This window comes from Protopterus annectens, chromosome 13.part0 (assembly GCF_019279795.1).
Source record: "Protopterus annectens isolate FY-2018-M chromosome 13.part0, PAN1.0, whole genome shotgun sequence".
Taxonomy (NCBI): Eukaryota; Metazoa; Chordata; order Ceratodontiformes; family Protopteridae; genus Protopterus; species Protopterus annectens.
Window position 1 is genome coordinate 635,132,872 of NC_056747.1, and position 24,468 is coordinate 635,157,339.

Sequence of the window (24,468 nt, forward strand, 5' to 3'; positions counted from 1 at the left end):
GTCATCAAAAAGTGGAGAAAATATGGGACAACAGTGACGTTGCAAAGAACTGGACGCCCCCTCCAAAATTGACAAAAATAGAAGACAAAAACTGGTCAGGGAGGCTGCCAAGAGACCTACAGCAACACTGAAGGAGCTGCAGGAATTTCTGGCAAGTACTGGTTGTGTACTACATGTGACAACAGTCTCCCATATTCTCCATATGTCTGGACTATGGGGTAGGGTTGCAAGATGGAAGCCTTTTCTTACACAGAAAAACGTCCAGGCCCAGCTAAAATTTGCAAAACAGTACATCACATCTCCCAAAAGCAGTGGGAAAATCTGTTATGGTCTGATGAGACCAAGGTTGAACTTTTTGTCCATAATTTCAGAAGGTAAATTTGGCGAAAAAACAACATTTCGCATAACCAAAAGAATACCATCCCCACGGTGAAGCAAGGTGGTGGCAGTATCATGCTTTGGGGTTGATTTTCTTCAGCTGGAACTGGGGCTTTTGTCAAGGTGGAAGGAATTATGAACAGTTCCAAATACCAGTCACTAGTGGCCCAAAACCTTCAGGCATCTGCTAGAAAGCTGAAGATGAAGAGGAATTTCATATTTCAACACGACAATGACCCCAAACATACATCAAATCAAGAAAAGCATGGCTTCAACAGAATAAAATTAAAGTTTTGGAATGGCCCAGTGAGAGCCCAGACCTAAGTCCAATAGAAAATCTGTGGGGTGACCTGAAGAAGGCTGTGCACAAGAGATGCCTTCGCAATCTTACAGATTTGGAGCACTTTTGCAAAGAAGAGCGGGCAAATATTGCCAAGTCAAGATGTGCCATACTGATAGACTCCTACCCAAGAAGACTGAATGCTGTAATTAAACCAAAAGGTGCTTCAGCATAGTATTAGTTTAAGGGTGTGAACACACAACAAAGTATTAGTTTAAGGTTGTGCACACTGATGCAACCAGCGTATTGCACATTTTTTATTTTTTATATTTTTCCCCTAACACATTTGTTTGTTTTTCATTTTAATTGTACAGGTTATAGGTCACATTAAAGGTGGGACAAAAATTTGAAATTATTTATTGTGGTCTCAATTTTTATATCACAAAAGCGTGGCATTTTAACAGGAGTGTGTAAACTTTTTATACCAAGTAACAGTATTCAAGGATATGCCATTTATTTGTATTATTGCACATTTTTTGTTCTATGCTAGGTTCAACACTTACCTTGTAAATCCGGCCATTGCTACAGTTTTAGCTCAGGACTGACTCTTTCTGGTGCTAGGAATACATGGCTATTACATAAGTAGGTAAAGGTTGTGAGCATTGCCTGACAACAATGTTACTATATGTATGTGGGTAGGATGAAGGTTTTAGCCCCTAAAGTGGTGAGTGAGTGTGCCATGCATTGCCTCTTAGCCAATGTGAGGGCATAATTGAGCACATCTACATCTGCCTACACCCACAGCAGCTGCTGGGTCCCTCTCTGATTCCTCACCTGTGTGTGGCTGTGGTGACCTTGCCAATGAAGGTGGGATGTGTGCCCCTTCCCCTTGATGATCCTACTGAAGCTGTTTTCTCAAGATGATTTTGTGAAGCATGGCACAGAAGATTTCACTACATGTACATGGACTGTGCTGCGGGACTAACTCAGATGTATCTAGGCACTGTAACCGCGACTTCAGCAGACAAACACACACTTTATGATATTTCTGGTTTGAACATGTGCCTCATTATGGCATTCCTCAGTGGGTGTATGTGCATTTCTCATGGGAGTCATCAGCCACCATTTCAGTGCATAACTTGTATCCCCCAGTAAATGACCCTGTGGGATATCACCCCAGTGAACATCTCATACAGTTGGGAGTTGTGCCAGATATGTGTGCCGTGGTAACTGCCTGGGTTGCTAGCACACACATTCAAGATGATTGCCTTAGCATTACACATGACTTGACAGTTAATGGACTGGAAGCCCTTTCTATTTATGTAGACCCTTCCCTGTTCCCCGGGTGGTGCTTTGATTTCTATTTGTGTACAATCTATGGCACTCAGTACTTCAGGGTTGTGTGGTACAGGGTAGAACTCCTGCATATTTGTGGTCCTGTCCTCAGGAGTACAGGGGAAAATATATGTGGTCACTGGCATGTTGGAACATAGCATTCAGGAATAGATGGAGGATCCTGGAAGCTGATGCTCGTGGCACCTCCAACATGCTCCTGTTGGTTTCTGAAAGGTTTCTGTAGTTAAAATTGCTACACATTCCTTTGTCTCCATTGGTATTGGTTCCCCTCAGTTGGCCCTAAGCCTGAGTTGAGAATGACAGAGGTTGCAGAGCTCCTCTAGTGTGTTTCTGTCCACCCCGTAGTTCTCTGCAATTTCCACCACATGCAGATTGTGATAAGTTAAACAGGGTCTGAAAACTCATGTCCTTCTTGCCTTGGTCTGTTAGCAGCAGCAGCAGCATAGACTTCAGCCTGTTGCACATACACATGAATTAAAGCAACAGCAGCCCCTAACATTCTTTCTGTGTAGACTCCTTTCTGTGACTGTACTCCAGTAGGATTTGGAACTCACAGGAAAACCAGCACTAAGTCTACAGCTTTATAGCTTGTTGAATAGTTATCCATCTTGGATTGGTTGATTATCATACAATTCAGCTACTTATGCTGTAATAAGCATACCACTGTGTTTACTGTGTTTGCATGGCTCTACACACCATGTGCAGCTGCTTACTGAATACAAAACAGTATGCTGCCGTGTTTGTGTCATGTCAAAACGTGCACACGGTGTTAGTGGAATGTGTAAGGTTTATTGAATCTGCACCTATATGTTTCTGAAAACTGTCAAAAATAGCTTTCCATGTCTTGGAAAACATGTATGTTAGACTTGTGGTATTAACAGCACTTTTGCTCCTCCTGATATGAAGACTTGCATGACTACAAACAATTATTTCCTAGAGGCTTGTTTTCCGAGACATTCATAGAAATAGTATGATTGTTTATACAATCTGCAAAACAAACAGCACTTGGTATCTTGAAAACTGTACAAGTTATAAATGAACTATCTGTGACAGTTTTCTTCAACATCACATAATGTTTTAGCTGATATTGTACAACAGTTTGCAAGTCACTTGATTCAGACAATATTAACATAAGTATGGTAATATTACATATTTTCATAATTCCAAAAAAACTAATAATAACCGTAGTGTACTGTGGTCTGCATGGACACTGAGAGCATACTTTAATTTATGTCTTAATGTTTCTCATGATGTCCCTACCCAAATACATATAACTCAGTCATTTATGAAAATGTAACAGACACAAAAAAACAGTCCGACCACCAAAGCTAAAGTCATAAAACCATATGTTTAATAAAAAAATGGCATGGATAAGCATTTTTACACAAAGTGCTTCATCAGATCCTACAAAATACAAAGACAAACAACTATTTAAAACACTAATAACCAATCAAACCACTCAAAGAACTAATGATGCAAAGGGCGAGCGTTCGGGGCCCATTTTGAAGGTATAGTAACATTCAGCTCTGGCACTCTATGTGCTTGTAAATTAGCTATCCATCTCATTTCAGCTAATTCAGTTTTGTTGACAATGTCCCCACCTCTAATAGCACATTTCATAATTTCTAAAACAGTAAAGACAAAAAAAATGCCCTAAATTAAGGTTGACATTTTTATACAAAGCATTCAAAGAGTTCTTCCTCCTAATATCCCCTAAATGTTGAAATACACATTCGTTAAGCTGTCTGTTAGTCTTACCTACAAATGCTTGGCAGCAATCACAGCTGACCAAATACACAAGATTAGTTGATTTACAGTCTGCATAAAGGCTAAAACTGAAACATCTAGCTGTACCAGGATGTGTATATATATATATATATATATATATATATATATATATATATATATATATATATATATATATATATAGACCTTTTAGGAAAGAACAAGAACATATTGTGTCTGATAGATTAGGGACATTTCCTTGTAGGTCATGCAAAGCTTGTAAATTTCTGTATATAAATTATACAGTAGGACATTCTCTGCATCATAGCATATGTTTTTTTTTTCTGGATGGTGAGCAGTCAAAAGAATTGACATTTTGAGCAGTCAGCTGGATGTTTTTTCGTTGTTCCGAAGTAAGTCACCTCGACATTTTGATAGTAAACTTATATATATATATATATATATATATATATATATATATATACACACACACACACACACATATATATATATATATATATATATATATATATATATATATATATATATATATATATATATAAATATATATATATAGATATATATATATAAGATTAGAAAGGGGTATGGGTACAGGGGAGCTTGCCCTCCTGCAAAAAAAATGTTTATAGTGTGTTTCAGTTGTTTCTTTATCTTCTGATGATCACCGTTTGTGCGTGATCATTTGCCATTCGAAAATGCCTTTTTAGATCTAGTGTCTGACACTTTATATGTATATATATATATATATATATATATATATATATATATATATGTAGATAGGGTATCTTTCTGTGAAAAATTACATAGCATATACGTAACAATTTTGTTATAATGCTGCATTGTTTACCACTGCTTAATAAGTAAGTTTCATTGCCTCAGGGGACTTAAGTAGGATGGGAGAAGGTATAGTGCTTGCAGGCACTAGTGTGTATGTTTGAATGTAATATACATATACATATATACAGAAGGGGCATTTGTGTTTTCACAGATTTGCTACAGTAAACAGCATGATATTTCCTTCTGCTTTGGTATGCCGTTTATTCAACTGTGCATGCAGTTTACATAAACCCACACTGGTTATAATTAGTCAAAGAATGGTAAAATGGTTTCATAGGGAAATAATTTAGTCTACCTGAACTCCCAGCCCCACAAATCAATCAATCAGTATTAAAAACATATAATGAATTAACAAAGTCATGACATGGAAGTCCACACTTCTCAGTCAGTGTCCTAGGAAAAAAAGAGGATTTTTTTCTCTTACCTGTTATCTCGGCCTTGGAACATGTGTCCATTGCTGGTGTCTGATCTAGGAAAATAGTTGACATAGTGACTAACACAGTTTCCCAGTGATAACAATGGTAGCCTCTGTTACTTGGAACTAGAAAGTAAATGGCTGAATACCCAAGGCAGATAAAATTAGGCAAAATCAGTTACCCAAAGTTCATACTAAAGGAAAGATTATGTGAATAGCTAACCAGAGGAACTGTAGGAAAGCTAATGTGAATACCTAGCGAAAAGAACTGTAACTCTAAGACTGTCAGTTGGATACAAACAGTAATGAACTACCTGATATTATGACCAGTAGATGGCACTTGGTGTCTTGACAATACAAAAAGCAGATCTAATGACACACCCATCACTGTAGTCTGAGTAAAGCTATTTATTTATTTGTTTGCTTTAACCAGTGTAGAGCACTGATCCACATGGACCTCTTTCAGACTCAGTTTGGTTAAGTGACCACTCAGTGGTTCCAACGTCTTAAAAGATACTGCACATTGAGGCTAAGTGGCAAATGTCTTTCTGAAAAAATGGTTGACCTGATGCTCTACCCTATGTTTAACCTCAACAAAGTATCTGTCTTTCTAGAAGTCAGGTGACCTACTTTCCTAACCAGAGAATGTACTTCCAAACATCTCTCCAAATGTCCTACCTATCAGAGACATCGCTGGTAGCCCACATTGCATTATAGTTAGAGAAGTGATGTTTTTGAATGCTGCTGGACAAGAGGAATCAAAAACATTGTATATAGACTTAGGGCTTAATCATATTTCTGCATCTGTAAAATATATGTTTCCATATGTGTCTAATGATTTTGGAAAAGTAGTATCCTGATAAACAAAGTCACTGAATATCTCTTTATCCTTACATCAAGGTCCTTACTATTCTTCTTCTTGATTTTATAGGTAGTACCAGTACATCACAGATGGTGGTTTCTGCCAATCTGTCTTTTCCTTGTTGTCAGCCTCTTCCTAAACCAGATGTCTGATGCAGCGTAAGTATATTTCTTATGTATATTAAGTCTGAGTTTTTACTTTCTCATTTAAAAATTCCACTGACAGTTCCAAATGACTTCTCCTGCTTTGCATTTTGCCCAACAAATTTGTGGGTTTTCTGACAAAATGGAGGCGTAAAAACTGACAAAATACTGAGTGGATTTGGTTCTTTTGAATTCCCTGTGTACTTTTCTTTTTCATGAAAAATACAAGTTAGTTTCTTTTGTATCCAGCCCCCACACACACCAAGAAATGCAATCTTTCAACATTTCTGTGTTAAAGCTCCCTGTATTTTATACTCATGAATAATAATTACTAGATGTATGTATGTACCATATCACAGCTATATTCTGATTACCAACATAGGATGCTAGAGAACCACGTGGAAGGAAGTTTCACTTACTAAATGCTGATGATTCCTTTTTAAACTTACAGAAATTGAAAAATATGCAGCAAGTCACCTTGAAGACAAAAGGTTGTCAATCAACTGTCTGCATATTTCCAAAACAGAAAGTCATATCACACTGCTCTCAGGTATTCCAGCAGATAAGATAGAAGATATAGGAATGCATACCTCTCAACTGACCAGATTTTCGCAGCATGTCCAGATTTTTGCATCATATTTTGTTGTGCTGCTCCACATAAAATTTGTGTGTGTGTGTGTGTGGGGGGGAGGGGGGGGTCTGTAAAATCATCAAGGTTTGAAGCCACTAAATAATGGCATACATTTGAGTTTCAGACTTCACATCCTTCATAAAATGTATGCTGAACAAAATCTTGTTATTCTAGCCATTTTCTAAGTTTGTAGAACAATATTTAAACTCTGGCAGTAGTTTTTAGCTTTTGTCCCCCCATTAGTTCAGGCTTGTTCTAGATTTCTTGCACTAAGATGTAGAGAGGTATGTAGGAACGTTATCAAAACAGGAGTGCTTGAAGCCTACTTCAACAAACAAAACACATCATATACACTGTTCGTCGAAAGGGACAATGTATTCAAATCATACCTTTCAACGTTTGCAAAGGTGAAGGTCATGCCATACGAAAGCAGTAATGATGGCATACAGAGAGGAGCAGATAGATATCCCCTTACCTAGGTTTTTAGGAAGCTACATATGTTGTTAATTCAAGTAAACATATATAATGCTTTGTGAGAATGAAGCAAATCCATGAGGTTTAGCTTCATGCTTTAGAGACGTGCAGTGAGTCAGACAGACACCAGCTCTAGAACACAACTAAACCCTGGCCACCACACTGCTGGCTCTATCTTGGCAGCTGCTAAGCCATGGCAGAATCACACATACTGTTTAACCTCAGACACAAGATGCTTGGAGATGAATTCTGTAAATTCAGTGATTTTATAACAACAGTTCCAGAAAGTAACAAGTCTCACTGTGCATCCCAGCTTCTGAAAGGATTACAACCTTTCTAATCATATGTTACAGTATTCTGAAAGGATTACAACCTTTCTAATCATGTGTTACAGTATTCTGAAAGGATTACAACCTTTCTAATCATGTGTTACAGTATTCTGAAAGGATTACAACCTTTCTAATCATATGTTACAGTATTGATCCTTAGAGTATCTCAGAAATGTTCATATTGAAATGGGTTCAGAAACAAAATTCTAATGTTGAATACATAAATATTCAAGTCTGTCTACACAATCTGTAGTATATTAATTACATAGTGATTTAGTATAATTTATACATGTATAACAATGTACAGCTGAAAGATGTTCCCTATCAAAACCAGTTAGCAGAGGTCTGCTGTCATACTGCCTGGTCCCTGCCATCTTGCTTATTACACTGATTAAACTACACAGGCAGAATAGCCTAACAGAGTAGACTGAAACGATGCCAGTGTGCTCAACTCAGTCCTCAACAAGCAGAGATATGTAATGGAACATACTTCTATTTTATCAAATAAATATGTGCTTTTTTCCTGTAGTTATTAATATTTCCTTACTTTTTATGATGTATGGTAGCAACATACAGTTATAGGACTCAGTCTCAAAAAATGATAATTGATTCTTTGAAAGCAGATAATAAAATACTGCTGTCATTATATACTAACATAGTTAATGCATAAATGATAGGAAAACTTTTTTTTTTTTTTTTTGCAGTATGAGACTATACCTCTCTGTATCCCATCCCTGACACTTGTTATACTATCTGTAAAGTCAGCGTAACTCTGAGAAAGGAAACACCCAAATGCCTAGCAAAAAACAAATCCTTCTCTCTCTGTCTTTGAGTTTTGCTATACAGCCTTTGAAACATGGGTTGAACTTGGTTAGGCTTGTAAGGGCCATGGGGCCATTAGCCTAGTAACCTCCTATGATCCTATGATCCTATGTACAGTTGATAGTGAAAGCAGCTTTCAGTAATAACTCATGGATAACAGCCATCAATTAGCCTGTACATATTTTTTTCAGATTTTAAAGTATTTTACATATATATATATATATATATATATATATATATATATATATATATACAATGCTTACAAGATCTACTGTTTATCAAAGTTTCTTATCATGTTGATGTGGGCTCAAGATCCAGAAACTGGAAAGAAAAATGTATGCACTACTCCTCCATCCAAAGTTGTTTGAATCTGCCTTCCATACATAAAGGCTGTAGCTCAGAGCACAAAATGATCAAGGTATAAAGGTCTTAACCCATGAATATGACATCATTCACTGGATAATAACATGAATTAAGGAAGTAACCATCAATCTGCTAATCTGTTTCGTCCTGGGAGCAATGTAGCATCAATTGACGTTCAAATAAGGTCCCTTATTTTAGAGCTACGTTGTGCACTTACTATTGTTCCGATGGTATAGACTCTAGTAAGAGGAACTAAAGTGTTGAAATGCTGTTACACTTTCACTTAAGTTTATACAGGGAATATTTTCTGAGGCAGCTATTCTAACAATCTATTACTAGAGGCAAGCACTTATAGTTAAATTTGCCATTGTTACATTTCTGATTAGAGGTCCCCGTTTTATTAGCATAATAAGATATGGCCAGATGTGAAAAGCACTAATTACATAGCACAGCACAGAAAAGAACTGCAAAATGTATTAGTATGAACCACATCTATCCATGTTTCCTTCCACCTTCTACACCCAGATCATTGCTTGGTTTCAGTATGCAGAGTGGTGCTGACCCATAGACTGGGCCTCATCTTCCACCTAAGTGTAATTGTGTAATGGTGTTTTGTTGAAGGCAGCAGCTCTGCAGACTTACGTCACTCCTGTGTAGTACCCAGCTTGGTTTCATTAATGAACTGCTAATGCCATTATTGAAACATTCTCCTTCCTACCAGCAAATGTACCAGATGTCAGTGGAATCACTAAAACTAACGAAAGTGAAACCCGCCAGTGATGCATAAAAAGGGACAAAAATAAAAGAAACAAGAAGGTGCCATAGTGTTTCTCATAGAAAGGTGTCTTCTCCAGTTGCTCGATCATTATTATCACTAAATTGATAATTAGCAAGCAGTGCTTTATTTCACGAAGATAGTTATTAATTTGATGCTTATAGTTGGGTAAGTTGAACAGTCTTGGTTATTTGGTGTCTAAAACACTATTTTGAAGAATAATTTCATAAATTATAGACTTTTTCTTACTGCATCATCGATTTGTATGACATTGAAAGATGGAGGTTACTACAGCAAAGGAATGACTATATACTACTACGGCCCTTGTGGCAGCAGCAGAAGTGTCACTGGCAACAGCTTTAGTTGAGATGCAAAAGATAAACAGTAAAATAATGACAACTGTAGTGACACTGAACATGAGCGAAGTTAGAGAATGCACTGCTGTATGATCAAGTGCATGCCATTTCCACTGAACATGAACAAAGTTATAGAATGCACTACTATATGATCAAGTGCATGCCATTTGCATTGAACATGAGCGAAGTTATAGAATGCACTACTATATGATCAAGTGCATGCCATTTGCATTGAACATGAGCGAAGTTAGAGAATGCACTGCTGTATGATCAAGTGCATGCCATTTCCACTGAACATGAGCGAAGTTATAGAATGCACTACTATATGATCAAGCGCATGTAGGGTTGCCACCTTTTCAAATGGCCAAAGTGGGACATTTTCAGGACACACATCAGATTTTACAGGCCGACACATACCCACGGTCAGTACAAAGGATGGAACTTTACTTTTTTTCCTAAATGAAAGCTTATTCTTGTAGCAGTTTAGTTGCTTCTTCTCTTTCTTGTAACATGTAGGTATTTTACATACAGAAATAACTATTTTATGCAACTATTACATAAAATATGGGACATAATTATGTCCTACAATCTCAGAACATTTGCCATTTTTAATATTTTTGGTCAGGACACAACTGCCCAAAGAGGGACTGTCCCTCGCAAAGTGGGACAGGTGGTAACCCTAAGTGCATGCCATTTGCACTGAACATGAGTGAAGTTAGAGAATGCACTACTATATGATCAAGTGCATGCCATTTCCACTTGCAGTTGAAAAACAAGGCACTGGTGGAGAAAAATCTCTGATCTCAAATGAAGTTAGTAGTGTCTTTTGGTGTTAAAATGGTTGAGTTGACAAGCGAGGCTCAAAGAAAAAAAAATGTTGTTTGAATGGAGTTTCAGAGTATGTTGCTTGACTGGAGTTTTGGAAGAGGAAGAGAGCTTGGACTATTTCACATGTGCGAAGAGCAAGTTGGCTGAATGACCTGTCAGTGGACTATATACATTTGGAATGAGCTTCTGGCTATCTTCACCATATCTAGGTTTAATAGATGGTTCTACTCAATATATACTGGTGTGTTGTCAGTCATGGTTATGTTAAGAAACACAACTTATCACAACTTTGGTACCCTAGTAAAATCTGATATTTAGAAAAGAGGAGAATATTTTTGATAATGGCTATTTTGTTCAAAGGGCAGAACATCATGCTTAATTTTATGACATCATACGAGAATGTAGACTGAAGAATTTGAAGTGTCAGCTTCTTTTGTTGTATTAAAAGTATTTTTCCACTGGTATGGTTAGACTTATGGCTATGGGCAAGATTTTGCAATTTGACCCACTTAAGGTAAAATGTGATGTTTTGCAGGGTCTAAGAAAAGGAGATCAGGAAATGAAACCACAAGTGATTCACAGTAATGCAATGAACGATAAAGAGATGTATTATCTACATCAATTACTAGATAATTTGGATGTTAACTGCTAGTTTGAGCATTAATAACTATTAGTGATTTAGTATTTTTCAGTAGACATTGTGTTTACATGGTTAAAATTCTATTACATCTTGCAGTGATTGAAAGTCATATTTGTTTACATATTGTTTCTAGGTATTTATATTACAAACTGTCATTAATATTTCAAGAGTTTTCTAAATATATGTTGTACAATTAAGCAATTAAATGCCTTTCTGTACAGTGTGATCATGCTTGTTGACTGTACACATGGAGTTGAAATTAGGAAAGTGACTAGGGATAGAATTTTTTAAACTGAGATTGTGATAAAGGTTTAATTTTTAACTAAATGGACTGTCAGGTTTGGGTGCAACTTATGATTAGCTAGAGGAAAATCCTGCATGTTTAGAGTTGGGGTTTTTACCTTAGCTAGCAATGATGATGACTGGGTTTCATTTTGCCAAGGTTAATTGGGATGTATTTGGGGGGGGGTCTAGTAATATGCATAGGACATATTTATGTTTAAGGCTCAGGATGACTCACTCATGATATATGATGGCTTAATTTTGATGTAGAACTCTGGTTCAGGAAATTTTGGGCTGATGCTCTCTCTGGTTCCTTTTCCAGTTTTCTCCAGCAAATTCCAGCCTGTTCTTGCCTATTCTCTGTAGCCCCAACTGCAATCATCCCTATTGGCAGAATCTCCTTTCTCCATTCCCATGTTGGCCCAGTTCTTAGAATACTTTCTGCTACTTTATGGCTATAACATTCTGTATGGTTATTGCTATTCTCCTTAAGAAACTGGATTCAAAATCCTAGTCTCTCCTTATTTCTTGAGCTTCCTTCCTGTTTCATCATCATTCCTTTCCACTTTGAATTATATATTTCTGCTTGTGCTACATACAGGACCTTAACTGTGAATCTCTGAAATACCCTTTCAGATCAGGTAACCCTAAACTGCCTTGATGTCCCTCCATATTACTGTTGCAGTAGTCTTTACCTAAGGGATCTCCTGCCAAGGATAGCCCAATGTCCAGTCAGTAAACCAAAGCCTTTAGTTCTTATAGGAGTTGTATGTTACAAATATGCTCCCCATGCAAGGTGTAGGTTATAAAGGCGACATATAAATGCACTGACTCAAAACTTCTTTGCCACCACTCCAAACACCTTTGTTGAACATTGGTCTGAATGCCCTTCTGCTATGCTGATTACCAAGCTGTGTTTTCAGATAACTGCCCCATTGTGGTTCCTTCTTTTTTGTTCTTTTTTTTTTGTGGTTATTGTGTTCATGTCATCCAGAAAGTAAAATGTCAGTTTGAGAGGCAGATTCCTTAGAAAGACCACCATGACCAGTGTCTCTTTTGCTTCAGTGCTTCCCACGATTATATGCAGTGCTCTATTTACCAGGCATTTTTGCCTAAGACCCTACATAGTCATCTCTCCTCTTTGTCCATATACCCGGAGAACCAACATCATAAGTTGTTGGTTCAGGGTACTATTATAGATCCTCCTGACTGAGGGCCTGCCATCTGCCAAGAAGATCAAAACAGTTAACATCTGATTCAGCTACTGTCCTACCTCCCTGGATGTTTGTGAAAGGCAGGAGGACTGTCTGGTGGTTGCTTCTGATTCCTCTGCTGCAACCCTATCAGAGGCCTGCAAGGATCTGGCTTCTCACATGTCCACAGAGGCTTTTTAAATGTTTGTACCTGAGGTTGAGGGGGAAGCTTGGTTGATTACATCTTGAGGACTGAGTGGTATTCCTCCTGATCTTAGTAAGAGAGGAGATTCGTACAACCATTATAGAGTCACATCAGGAGTCTTGAGTTGATGTTCTGCAGCAAAAAGGAACAAAAAACAAAGGATATTTCCCCTGTTGTTAAGGATCGCCAGTTTGAATGGCAGGATTTCACTCAGTGTTTATTTAATGTCTTGATGGCCTTGAAGCCCCCCTCAAGGGGTCTCTGTTCCTGCTTTTCCCTGCTCTTTCACTCCACTCAAGAGGCCTAGGGAACTGGATTCCTCAGATGAGGGTCTGGACTCAGGGGAAGAATCCTTGGTTTATTCTTCCAAAATCCCTCCCCCCTCGGACTATGGTTTAGGGGAGAAGTGCTCCCTAAGACCAGATTCTCATTTGGAAGGGCTCTCTTTTGGGAATAACATTGCCTGTATGATGGATTATTTTAAGTGAGATTTTTCTCAAGTGTCTGACATTCAAAAAAAAAATATTATGAGCCCCTACAGATGTAGACTCCCAAACCATTTGCTGTTCCTTCTGTTCTGGCTGCTCTTCTGGATACCTTCTCGGCAGCAGCTGTACGGGCTATATTATGTGATCAAAGAATCTCTTCTTCGAACACATAATAATCGACACATATACAGTGAACACTATAAACCGTGAACGCCACATCCTCAAAATATTTTCCTCGGGAATAATTTCAGTTTGCCATTATCAGAAATTGACCTTTTCTTCAATATAGAGTGATCTTGGAGTTGGTATATTTAGTCGGGGGGTGTGGGGGCACAGCCCCCCACTTAAGTAGTGTTTTAAAGTTTGCTTTTTATTTTATGGCCATGTGAATTTTTCCCGAGGAAAAAATTTGAGGATGTGGCCATTCACGGTTTACAACATTCGCTGTATACATGTCGATTATTATGTGTTTGAAGAAGAGATTCTTTGCTCACATAATATAGATCCCATCTGTACCCCTTGACTCTCAACCTCTTACACCTAAAAAGATAGATAGATTCTATAAAGTGCCTAAGCAGTGCAAATTTCTTTATAAATGTTCTTCTGCTGACCATTTTATAGTGTAAGTATCCTCTGACAAGCCATCCAAGTTGTTGCCCTTCACCAAGCTGTTGCCTTCTGATAAGAATAGTAGGGCTATGGAAAGGCTGGGCAAGAAAGTGTACACTCCTGCTACTCTAACCTTTAGAGTCATCAGCTATCAGACTCACAGGACCAGTATGTTCTGGCTATCATTTCTCAGGTTTCTTAGGTGGATTCCGATCTTCCTGACTTTGATAGGAAGGCTTTGTCCATTTTCCTGCTGGGTTGTACTTCTCAAGATGTCCACCACTCAGTCAAATGAAGCTATGATTCAGGTGGTGCCTCTTCCAGGGCTGTTACTTTTGGTTCAGTTATAAGGCATTCCTCTCAGCTTCATCTTCAAGCTTTCCCTGATGACATTAAGCCCAAACTTTTGGATGCTCCTCTAGATAAAATTCTTTTTGGATCAGCTGCTGCTGAACTTTTCAATTCTCTCTGGGACAAGGGCAAAGCCTTGAAGGAGCTGAAACATATTTTTGTTTCTCCTTTTCCTATATTTCAGAGGAATTATCCCTCCAAATCTGCCTTTCTTTGTAGGCATTATCCCTCAAAAGTTGCTACTGTTTATAGGTAATCTCACCTTCCTCCTAAGGGCAAGAAGGGTTCTAGGTGTGTGCATCCTGCTAAATCTACTCAGACTCCTGCTATCCAGAAACCTGCTTTCCAGGGGCAAGCCTGGTTCTATTTAACAGTTTGCTTCCACCCTCCCTCAGCCAGGTTCTCTTATCCCTCTATCTTTCCCTGTCCACTCCAAATTGGCTACAAATCACTTCAGACTCTTGGGTTCTGTCCATTATCCATCAGGGATATTTCATGGTTTGGAAGTCCCTTCCTCCCTTTTCAGACATTCCTCAACCTCTTTGGGAATAGCTCTCTCATTTTCCAGAGCTACTTTACTCTCTTTTGGCCCAGTGCACCATTCAAGCCATACCTCCTGACCAGGTGGGGAGAAGGGATTTTATTCCAAAATGTTTTTGGTTCCACAAAAGGAGGGCACATGGAGACCAATTCTGGATCTTTCCCAGATGAACACCTTTCTCAAGATTACTTCCTTTTGGACGTTATCTCAGCAGACATTACTTCCTCTTCTTCTCCCCCAGGCCTTTCTGGTATCTCTGGATCTCAAGGATGCATATATTCACATCCCCATCCATCCCCTCTTCAGGAAATGTTTATGTTGCTCTGTCTCTTCCTTGCATTTTCAGTTCTGTACTTTGCTCTTTGGCCTCCCTACTCCCCCAAGGGTATTCGCCGAATCCCTCACTCCTGTCTTTGCCTTTTGCAGGATTTGAGGAATTCTGATCTCCCCCTATCTAGACAAACTGCTTATTCAAGGTCCTTCTCCCAACACTCTGCTTCTGGATCTCAAGTTTACTACTTTCCTGTTGCAGAGTTTGAGGTTCACAATAAACTTCAAGAAATCAGTTCTGATGCCATCCCAGGATCATATTTTCCTCAGCTGTAGACTTCAGATAGTTCCCACACTGGCATCTGTGCCTACCTCCAAGACTTTGTTTCTAATTGTCTTTTTTCCTTCTCTGCAATATGCTAGTGAGAAGGTTCTTTGTACCTTGGATTTGCATAGACTTCTCAGATATTATTTGGATAAAACTAAAGTTATCCACAAATCTGAACAGCTTTTTATTTCCTTCCATCCCAGGACTTTGGGTTTGGCTGTTTCTAAGCACACCATCTCCTCCTGGATTTCTAAGGCCATTTCATTTTGTTATTCTTTTCATGGAAATGTATTCCTGAGTCAGTAAAAGCACATTCTACTTAGGACAGGTGCCTGCTGTGGTGCTTGTTTCAAGGGTCTGTATACCCGTTCCATTCTGGTGGCTGCTGCCTGCTCCTCTGTTCATTCTTTCACTAAACATTACAAGTTGGAAGTTATTTCCAGGGCCAGGGCAGGCTTTGTCAGAGCTATGCTGCATAAGTTTGTAAAGGGCTCTTTTGTCCTTCATCCTCCCAGGCTTCCTCTTCAGCTCTTGTACTCTGCCTTAGGTAAAGGATAGTGTAACAGTGATTTTGAAGGCCACAGTACAGTTGTGTGACATCTTGCCATAACAGTAGATGTCCTTGTATTCACTGTTACAGTGTTCACTCCCTCTCTCCCTCCTACTGCCTCTGTTTTAGCTCTAGCCCTGTACCATTCGTGCCCTCCTGGCTGACGTATCCTTCATCTTCTTCTTCCTTTTTCTCCTTATTGATGCACATGTTCTCCTTGCCCCTAAAGGCAGGATGTTCTTCCTGGGGCTTTTTTCAGTTCTGAGTGTGTGTGTGTGTGTGTGTGTGTGTGTGTGTGTGTGTGTGTGTGTGTGTGTGTGTGTCCATATATCACCCTTATGCCCTACACCTTGCGTGGGATGCATACATGTGACTTATGATGCTTATAAAAACTAAAGGCTTTGGTATACTGGCCAGATGTGGGGCTACCCCTTAAGTTAAAAATACTGCAACAGTGAAGAAAAGGACATGATTTTACACTACTGTACTTTCTTTTTGAAGGCTCAGTTTATCCCACTTGACTCTTGTCCTCTTCCCCTCACAGATAAAATCTTTCGACTCTTTACTAATTGCTATCCATAACCTCTCCTCTGGTTGATAAAATACATGCCTGACCTTTGTATAAAACTAAAGAGACTAAAACATTTTCATTGCTTGTATCTTGCTAGCCATATCCATAAAATGGAGCTTCAGATTTCTCAGTTTTTTATATTATCATTTGTTTAGATTCTTCCCACATATCCTTCACTGCCATAACAGATTCCTTTTTAATCCATACTCCTAACTACTTCATTTTACCATGTCCCCATAAATATGGATATTGCTGAACCAATTTGTGTGTGTGGGTACAGAGTTTACTGCTATTGCCTTTGTTTTATCTACATTAGTTTTGTTTCCTGAAAAGACTTGAAACTGTCTCAGAATGGTCCACAAACACTGAAATGTGCTTTTCTAGTTTTATCAGGTACAAAATGATATCATCTGCAAATAAAGCCAACTTTTCTTGATTACCATTCCAATTTTATCCTTGGATTTATGAGTCCGTTATTTTCTTTGCCAATGGTTCTAAATATAACACAAATAAAGTGAAAGTGGACACCCCTGTCTGGTTCTTCTGCTCAGAAAGAACATATCAGAGAGGAACCCCTCCCCACTTTAATTTTCATCTGCAATCCCTTATATATCCTCCTAATCAACCTTATGATTTTATCAAGGAATGCAAATGCTTCTATTGCCCTTCTCATAAAATCCCAGCTTAGTCTGTCAAATGCTTTATCTGCATCAAGACTCTTCAACAACAGTGATATTTTCTTAAATTCTACTTCCCTCTGGATCATCATTGTTTTGTTAATGTTGTCAAATGTTTGCTTCCCCTCCACAAAACCACATTGATCCAGATCTATCTATTTTGGCATCACCTTTACCATTATTTTAGCCTTTATAGACATAACCACTTTATAATCATGGTTTAGAATTGAAATGGGCATATATGAAGCTGGATCTGATGGGTCTTTACCACCTTTAGGTATTACAGCCACAACTGCTTTCTTTCAGGATGTTGGTGCATCTCCTCCTTTTAAAATACAATTAAAAACTTTCCAGATCTTTACCACTTCTTTTGTAGCTTACAGATTTCCACAGAAATACCATCTATTCCTGGAGACTTTCCTGTAGATTGGTTATATATCACATTCTTCTCCTATCCTGAATGTTATTAATTGAGCCTCACCTACCTCTAACTTTGGCATATTTAATTATTGCCTAAAAATTTCCATTTGTGCTTTTTCTTGATTTCCACATTTCTCTGTTTTATACAGATTTTCACAAAATGTCCAAAATATTTCCAATACCTCTACAGGATCTCTGGTTATTTTTATTGTTATAGGCTCCCTAAGCTTGGCAATAATCCTTTCTACTTTGTGTTGCCTGAGCCATTGTGCTAAAAGCTTTTGTGCTCTGGAGTTATTGAAAAACATTTGCTTAGCAACAGTCTTTCTAAACATATGCATATTATTTTCTCTTTATCACTCTGCAATTGCAACTCTGCTACTTCTGTGAGATTCCCCCTATTCTGCAATACTTTAAACTTTGTTATTCCCTCTAAATAATTATTATTACTTCTTAATCATATCTCTTTTTTCTTTTATTTCCACTCTATTGTTAAACTCTACTTTCATTTTATACCACTCCCTATATATAATTTCTGTAGAAATATCTATCTTCCCTAATAACTCATAACTCATGAATAACTTCCACTACCATTCCTTAAATTCTTCTCTGTTTAACAGATAGGTGGGGATGTGCCAGGGCCTCATTTTTATTTCATCACCCTGCATTTTTATTTTAGTTATTATTGACATGTGATCTGAAAAATGTATTGTATGTGTATCAAAAGTTTCAATTAAATGCACATGTTCCTGTGAAATATAATTTCTGTCTAGCCTAGCTCAGTTTTTGTACCTTGGTGAATAATATGTAAATGTTCTCCATCCTCTTGTTACTGAATTCACATAATTGATACTAAATATTTTCATACATTTCTCCAAAAATCTATCCTCTTTTGTTATATTTTCCCTTCTAGGCCCCCTGCCACATCATCACTATTGCAAATCAAATTCCAGTCCCCAGCTATAAGCAGTAGTCCTAATGAAAGATGATTATTTCTTCCAGAATTTTCTTAAGCTCCATTATAGATGTTTTAGGTGGAATATAAATACATGGCAGTGTAATCCTACTCCCTTGCCAGTAGCCCCTTACTACTACAAACCTATAATTATTGTCTTTGTTTTCCCTCTTATATCACTATTGGAGCTCCTCTAGCAGTTAATATGAGCAGTCCCTTTTCCTTTGTCCCAGAAATTCTGCTGAATAACCATCCTGAAATCCTTTATCAAATTCACATGCTCAGTTCTTTCCAAATCTGTCTCCTGTAGCAAAGCTATTTTCACTCTGCATTTTTAGTATAGTTCACTACTCTTTCTTTTTTGTGTACACCTGTGAGACTATTTTCATTTAAAGATAATATGGAAAGTGTTGTTAATATGATAAGATGTTATTCTGTATAACATCTTTCTTTTTTTTAATATCTAGTTTTAGCTTTTGTGTTACATGCATACACTGATGTTTGGCAGGTTTATCTTTTATACAGTTATTTCTTGTCATATCCATTTGAACCTGTGTCACATCTTACACTATGTTTTGTTTTAATGAATACTCAAAACACACACACACAACTCAATAACTTAATACAAACACACAAAACTATATACATCTTCAAATAATGAAGTTTAACCCATCCAGTTGACCCAGATTGACAGCTACACCCACAGGTTTGAATTGACCTATAATGAATGTTATCCATGCTAAGACATGTGATACAGCCTGCGCTTCTACTTACACTAAGTGCTGTCTGTTTTGTCTTTTCTTTATTCCTCTCCCAGATGTAAAAAAATTGAATGTTTTCAGTAAACAGTATCTTTTAGCCACTGAAAAAAAAATTCTGATTTTATTGCCCTTATCGGCTTCTCTCCAAAGTAACACGAGAACCAGATACACAGTTGCCTTCAGTTACAAGCTTTGCATGTTGCACTGTGAACATTTATTGCTAACTTTTCATTACATTTAGTGTTCTTTAATTTACTTGCTTCCCTTTAAAATTGTATTTCAATCAAGCCAAGGGCCTTAATACTGTCATTCTTTCATGTAAAAGTAAGAAAAAGCATATAAACTTTCCTTGTAAAGTGCTCTTTTGTCCATGTTACCTTCTCTTTTTACATTGTAGCACCTTTATTTCTGAAAACTGAACAAGAAGAAAGAAAGAAAGAAGAATGAAAAAAGGGGGCACCTGTTTACTTTAGTATCCCTGTTACACACAAAAATAATTGAAGCAGCTTTACGTTATAACATGAAATATATGTCATGTTTTATAAAAATATTAAGAATAAAGACTGCTTTACTTACAGGTAACTCTTTCCTTCCTCTTCACCTCTCCTTAATGTTCTTTCAAACATTAATGAAGTAGGGCATATCCTTTGGAGTCCTCTAAAAGTTTAACAGAGTCAAAAAAGCACAGTATTTCCAGGTTTACTTGTTCTGCCATATTTCACAAATGTAATTGATGATTTGTAATCCCACATTTATTAATTAATGTTTGAGTTGCTGGTTTTCTTCTTTTGATCTCCGCTTTCCAAATACAGTCTCTGGTTCATTTCCAATGCACTCCTGGTTCTTCTGTTCAACTCCTGTGCTTTTTTTTATTTCTCTTAAGTATTTTCCTTTGGAACACTGGAAAAAGTATCACTGGGATAGTCTATCTCTATAAGCTTTATTATCAGAATAATAAGAAGCAAAATCCCCTTCTGTTTGATAGCTCACTTTTTTTGGACAAACTTGTATTTCCTCCTTAGCATGTTCTGCATTAAAAATTACTTTAACCCCTTCGGTAAAATATTCTTAAAATAGCTGGATACAATAGTTTGTATCTCACACCTGTTTCTCCTAATGTGCATGATAATCAGGAACTGGAGTAGGGCTGAACTGGAAGACATGGAGGTGCTAGGGGTGTCTATTAATGGGGCTGCAGCCTGGACAAAAAAGTACATTAATGTAGAAATAAGGTGTCCATACAGGATGGGGACTTATGTGCCAATATATATATAATGATCTCAAAGTGGCTGAACAATGTACCAGAGCACTAAGTAAGGCTAACTGAAAGCTGGTATTCACAGAGAAAGGATACATAGCAGAAATGCAGTGCTACCACTAAGCTGTTCAGTAGTAAGAGTACTTCTAGAAGACTACATTAATTTCAACAGCTTCATCCCGCTAAAGGAAAAAATAAAATTAGCATAGAATTAGCTAAGAAGAGACTGTAGAATTTTAATATACACTTTTAGAAGAAATGAGCAAGAAAGAGAGATACTAGCATTACTAACTCAATTACATCATTTCACTGAACAGGAATACAGGGAGTTGGGAGGTGTCTGGCAGAGGAAGAGCTCCATAAATGACATTTACTGAAATTTGAAGTAGAGTTTATTTGAAGAAGTCTGTGTCTTCACAGCTGCAATGATAAATCCTAGGAGAACTTCTTTGTAGTTTGTACATGTGAGGAGGGTAGTTAAAGGTCATGAAAAGCTTTACCCTGACATAAGATAGCCACATAAGCTGAAAAGGTAGAACAAAGTGTGATAGTGAAGATGTACATAATGGTCAACTAATGTCCTCTATATGGATATTAAAGATGAAGAGAAAGATGCTACTAATACATTATTTTCTGTCCACAAATTAGACATAGTTTTGCTTTTGTTCGGCATGGATTAATCAGCAAAGAAATAACCTATAATAGTCTTTCATTCATATAAAAACTGACCGTCAGATCCAAAATTGTAACATACTCTTTGTGTCATGTTGCCCTAGTGCTACAGATATGGTAGGAGAACCTGAACTAGCTGATGAAGCAAGAGCTGCACTACCGGACCAACCAGAACTGGCAAAAGACAGTGAACAAACAACATTGGACCAGCCAGAACCAACAAGTGAACAACAACAGAAAGTACCAGATAATCCAGAACCAGTAACTGAACATGGACAGCTATTACCAGAACATCCAAAGGTAATAGGTGAACATGGCCAAATAATACCAGATCACACAGAAATATTAGGTAAACAAGAACAGACACCAGTAGACCATCGACAGCCAACATCTGAAATGACAACAACAGTGCCAGAGTGGTTCACTACTGAGTAAGTACTTTATTTTCTAACATGCAGACCACAAGTACATTGGTTTCACTGTTTTGTATGTTGCCTTCCTTTACACAGACCATTTCTGAATGTGTCAGCAGAAGATAGGTTGAAAAATCTTTTAGTGCCTTTGTATCGAAGGAGCTGGCCTGCAAATAATTAAGTTAGTGCACCTACATTACAGACCATTTTATTTGCAGATGACTGATTATTAATATTAAAGGCCACTGTGGTGCTGCAGTTAGCGCTGTCGCCTCATAGCAAGCGGTTCTCTGGTTCGATTCTCGGCTGGAACGCCTTCTGTGTGGAGTCTGCATGTCCTCCCCACGATCGAGTGACATTTAAATACATGCAGGTAGGTGTGTGCGTCAATGGGTGTACCTTCTTTGAAGGTTGGGCATTGGGCTGGCACCTCGGCACCGTAAAAATCCACTGCCAATCATTTGCTGACCAGAGTTCTGCTGTGGCGACCCCTAACCAGGAAAAGCTGAAAGACATTTTTTACTGGTTATTAATATTATGTAAAATTTTCATTAATGTTTTACAAGTCTAGACTGAATCAGTGTTGTGACTTATGGAGACAGGGTTGGGAACATATATATTTAGATGTTAAGATCTACTGTGCAAAACAGAAATTAAAATAATAAATATTGTTAGATCCAAGCCAGTTATGACAGAAGGAACACTGTAAATAGCTTCACCTTATAGTTTAAATTGCACTGAATAATGCTGTTTGATCGCATGATTGTGTCTTGATTTTAAATAGAAGCATTTGCTATATGATTCAGATTCTGATTTACATTTTTATCATCTTCATCTTGTTTCACAGCAAAACTAACAACTCTATTTCCTACTGACTAGCCACTGCATTAAATCTGGAATTAGTGTAATATTATTTACATGATTAACTACAAATACACATATAAAACTGTAAGCCTTCCTAATATATACAAAATATTACATCCACATGAATACTGGCTAAGGCTCTTGCCACCCCTATAGTGCCTTTTTTAGGCAAGGTTCAAATGACAAATTCACCACCGTAACAGGTACAAGCAAGCAAAATCTGAGGGTTTTTCTACACAATGCTAGAAGTCTAAACCTCAAAATGCACTCACTCGAGGCACTCCTTAAAATGGAGAACATCGACATCTGTGCAGTGACAGAAACCTGGTTCAAGACTCCAGAGAGCACCCCTGCATTACCAGGCTATAATTCATACCACACCTTTCGGCCACCTAACCTGGACCGAAAGGCGGAGGTGTGTCCATATTCATTTAGGATATCCACACCTCCAGGCTAGTTGCTCAACATATTGCATCCGCGATTATCCAAGTGCTACTAACTCTGGGCAAGACCGCAATCCAAATTGTAGCTTGCTACAGATCCCCCACCATGCCCCAGGATTCCCACTGGAAAATATTAGGGTACAACCTAACACCCTAATAATGGGCAATTTCAACTACCCCACCATTAACTGGGAAAACTACTCATGTAACAACTCTTGTGCTCAACGTTTTCTGGAATTCATAAATTCCAACACCTTGGATCAACTTATCCACCCCGCTAGGAGCAGCAATATCCTAGACCCGGTCATTACCAACATGAGCAACTGGTGTTCCACACCAGAGGTCAATTCCTTGTTGGTCAGATCCGACCACAAGCTAATCACCCTAGACATCCACATCCCACCTCCACCTCCCATTAGGGAAACCACTGTAAAAAATTTCTCCAAAGCCAACTTCACACTTCTTAAGACAGAAGTGGCAAACGTCACGACATCCATGCTGACAGACATGACTGCTGAATCCTATACAAATGCACTTTATAAGCACTTACACAAGTGTATGGATCATGCAATCCCTAACAGAACCAAGATGCTATCCTTCAAAAAAAGGAAGTCAATCTGGTGGTCCCCTGCCATAAACAAACTCTACAACAGAAGAAAGAAACGGTTGCAAAAAAGAGTAAAATCCCATGATTGGAGGAACTCTGTGGTCAGCCTCAGTAAAAAGCTGAGATCCCTCATAAAATCCTCCAAAGCTAGTTACAAAAACAAAATCACCACTGATTCTAAAGACAACCACAAAGCATTCTATAGCTATGTCAAGAATCTCAATGGCAACACTCAGATCTGCTCTGAGTTACAGCACAATGGCACTAAATATACAGAACCAACTGATATTACCAACATCCTGGCAGATAGGTTCAGTGCTAACTTTACCCCTCTCTCGCCCCCTAAAGGGCCCATCTCTATACCAGAAGAATGCAAAGTTCCTGTAATCACGGCTGCACAGGTAAAAAAACACACTCTCCAAAGCCAAGAACACAGCATCCATGGGACCTGACAACATCCCAGCCTGCATTCTACATGAACTATAGAACGAACTGGCACCCCACCTAAGTACCATGTTCAGTCATAGCCTCACCTCAGGCTTTGTGCTCACTGAATGGTGCGCAACAATGGTTATCCCACTCCAAAAGGGGGAGCCACCACGGACCCTGGGAACTACCACCCCATTAGCCTGACGAGCCTGGTCTGCAAGGCTATGGAACGTATCATCATGGAACTTATAAACAATGACATTGGTAATCTCCAAACTCTGGACCCTACCCAGTTTGGGTTTGTAAAAGGCAGATCATGTCTCCTAAACCTGATAGACTTCTTTGA

The 24,468-nt window shown here is 38.1% G+C and overlaps 1 protein-coding gene across 1 annotated transcript in view; it reads left to right on the top strand.

Moving 5' to 3' along the window:
• Positions 1–24,468, top strand: part of LOC122787546 (N-acetyllactosaminide alpha-1,3-galactosyltransferase-like) — a 128,679-nt gene that overhangs the window by 66,066 nt on the left and 38,145 nt on the right. The window contains exons 3-4 of the mRNA XM_044054319.1: positions 5,944–6,032; positions 21,471–21,797. Coding sequence (XP_043910254.1) covers positions 5,944–6,032; positions 21,471–21,797 — 416 coding nt within the window. The remainder of the gene's footprint in view (positions 1–5,943; positions 6,033–21,470; positions 21,798–24,468) is intronic.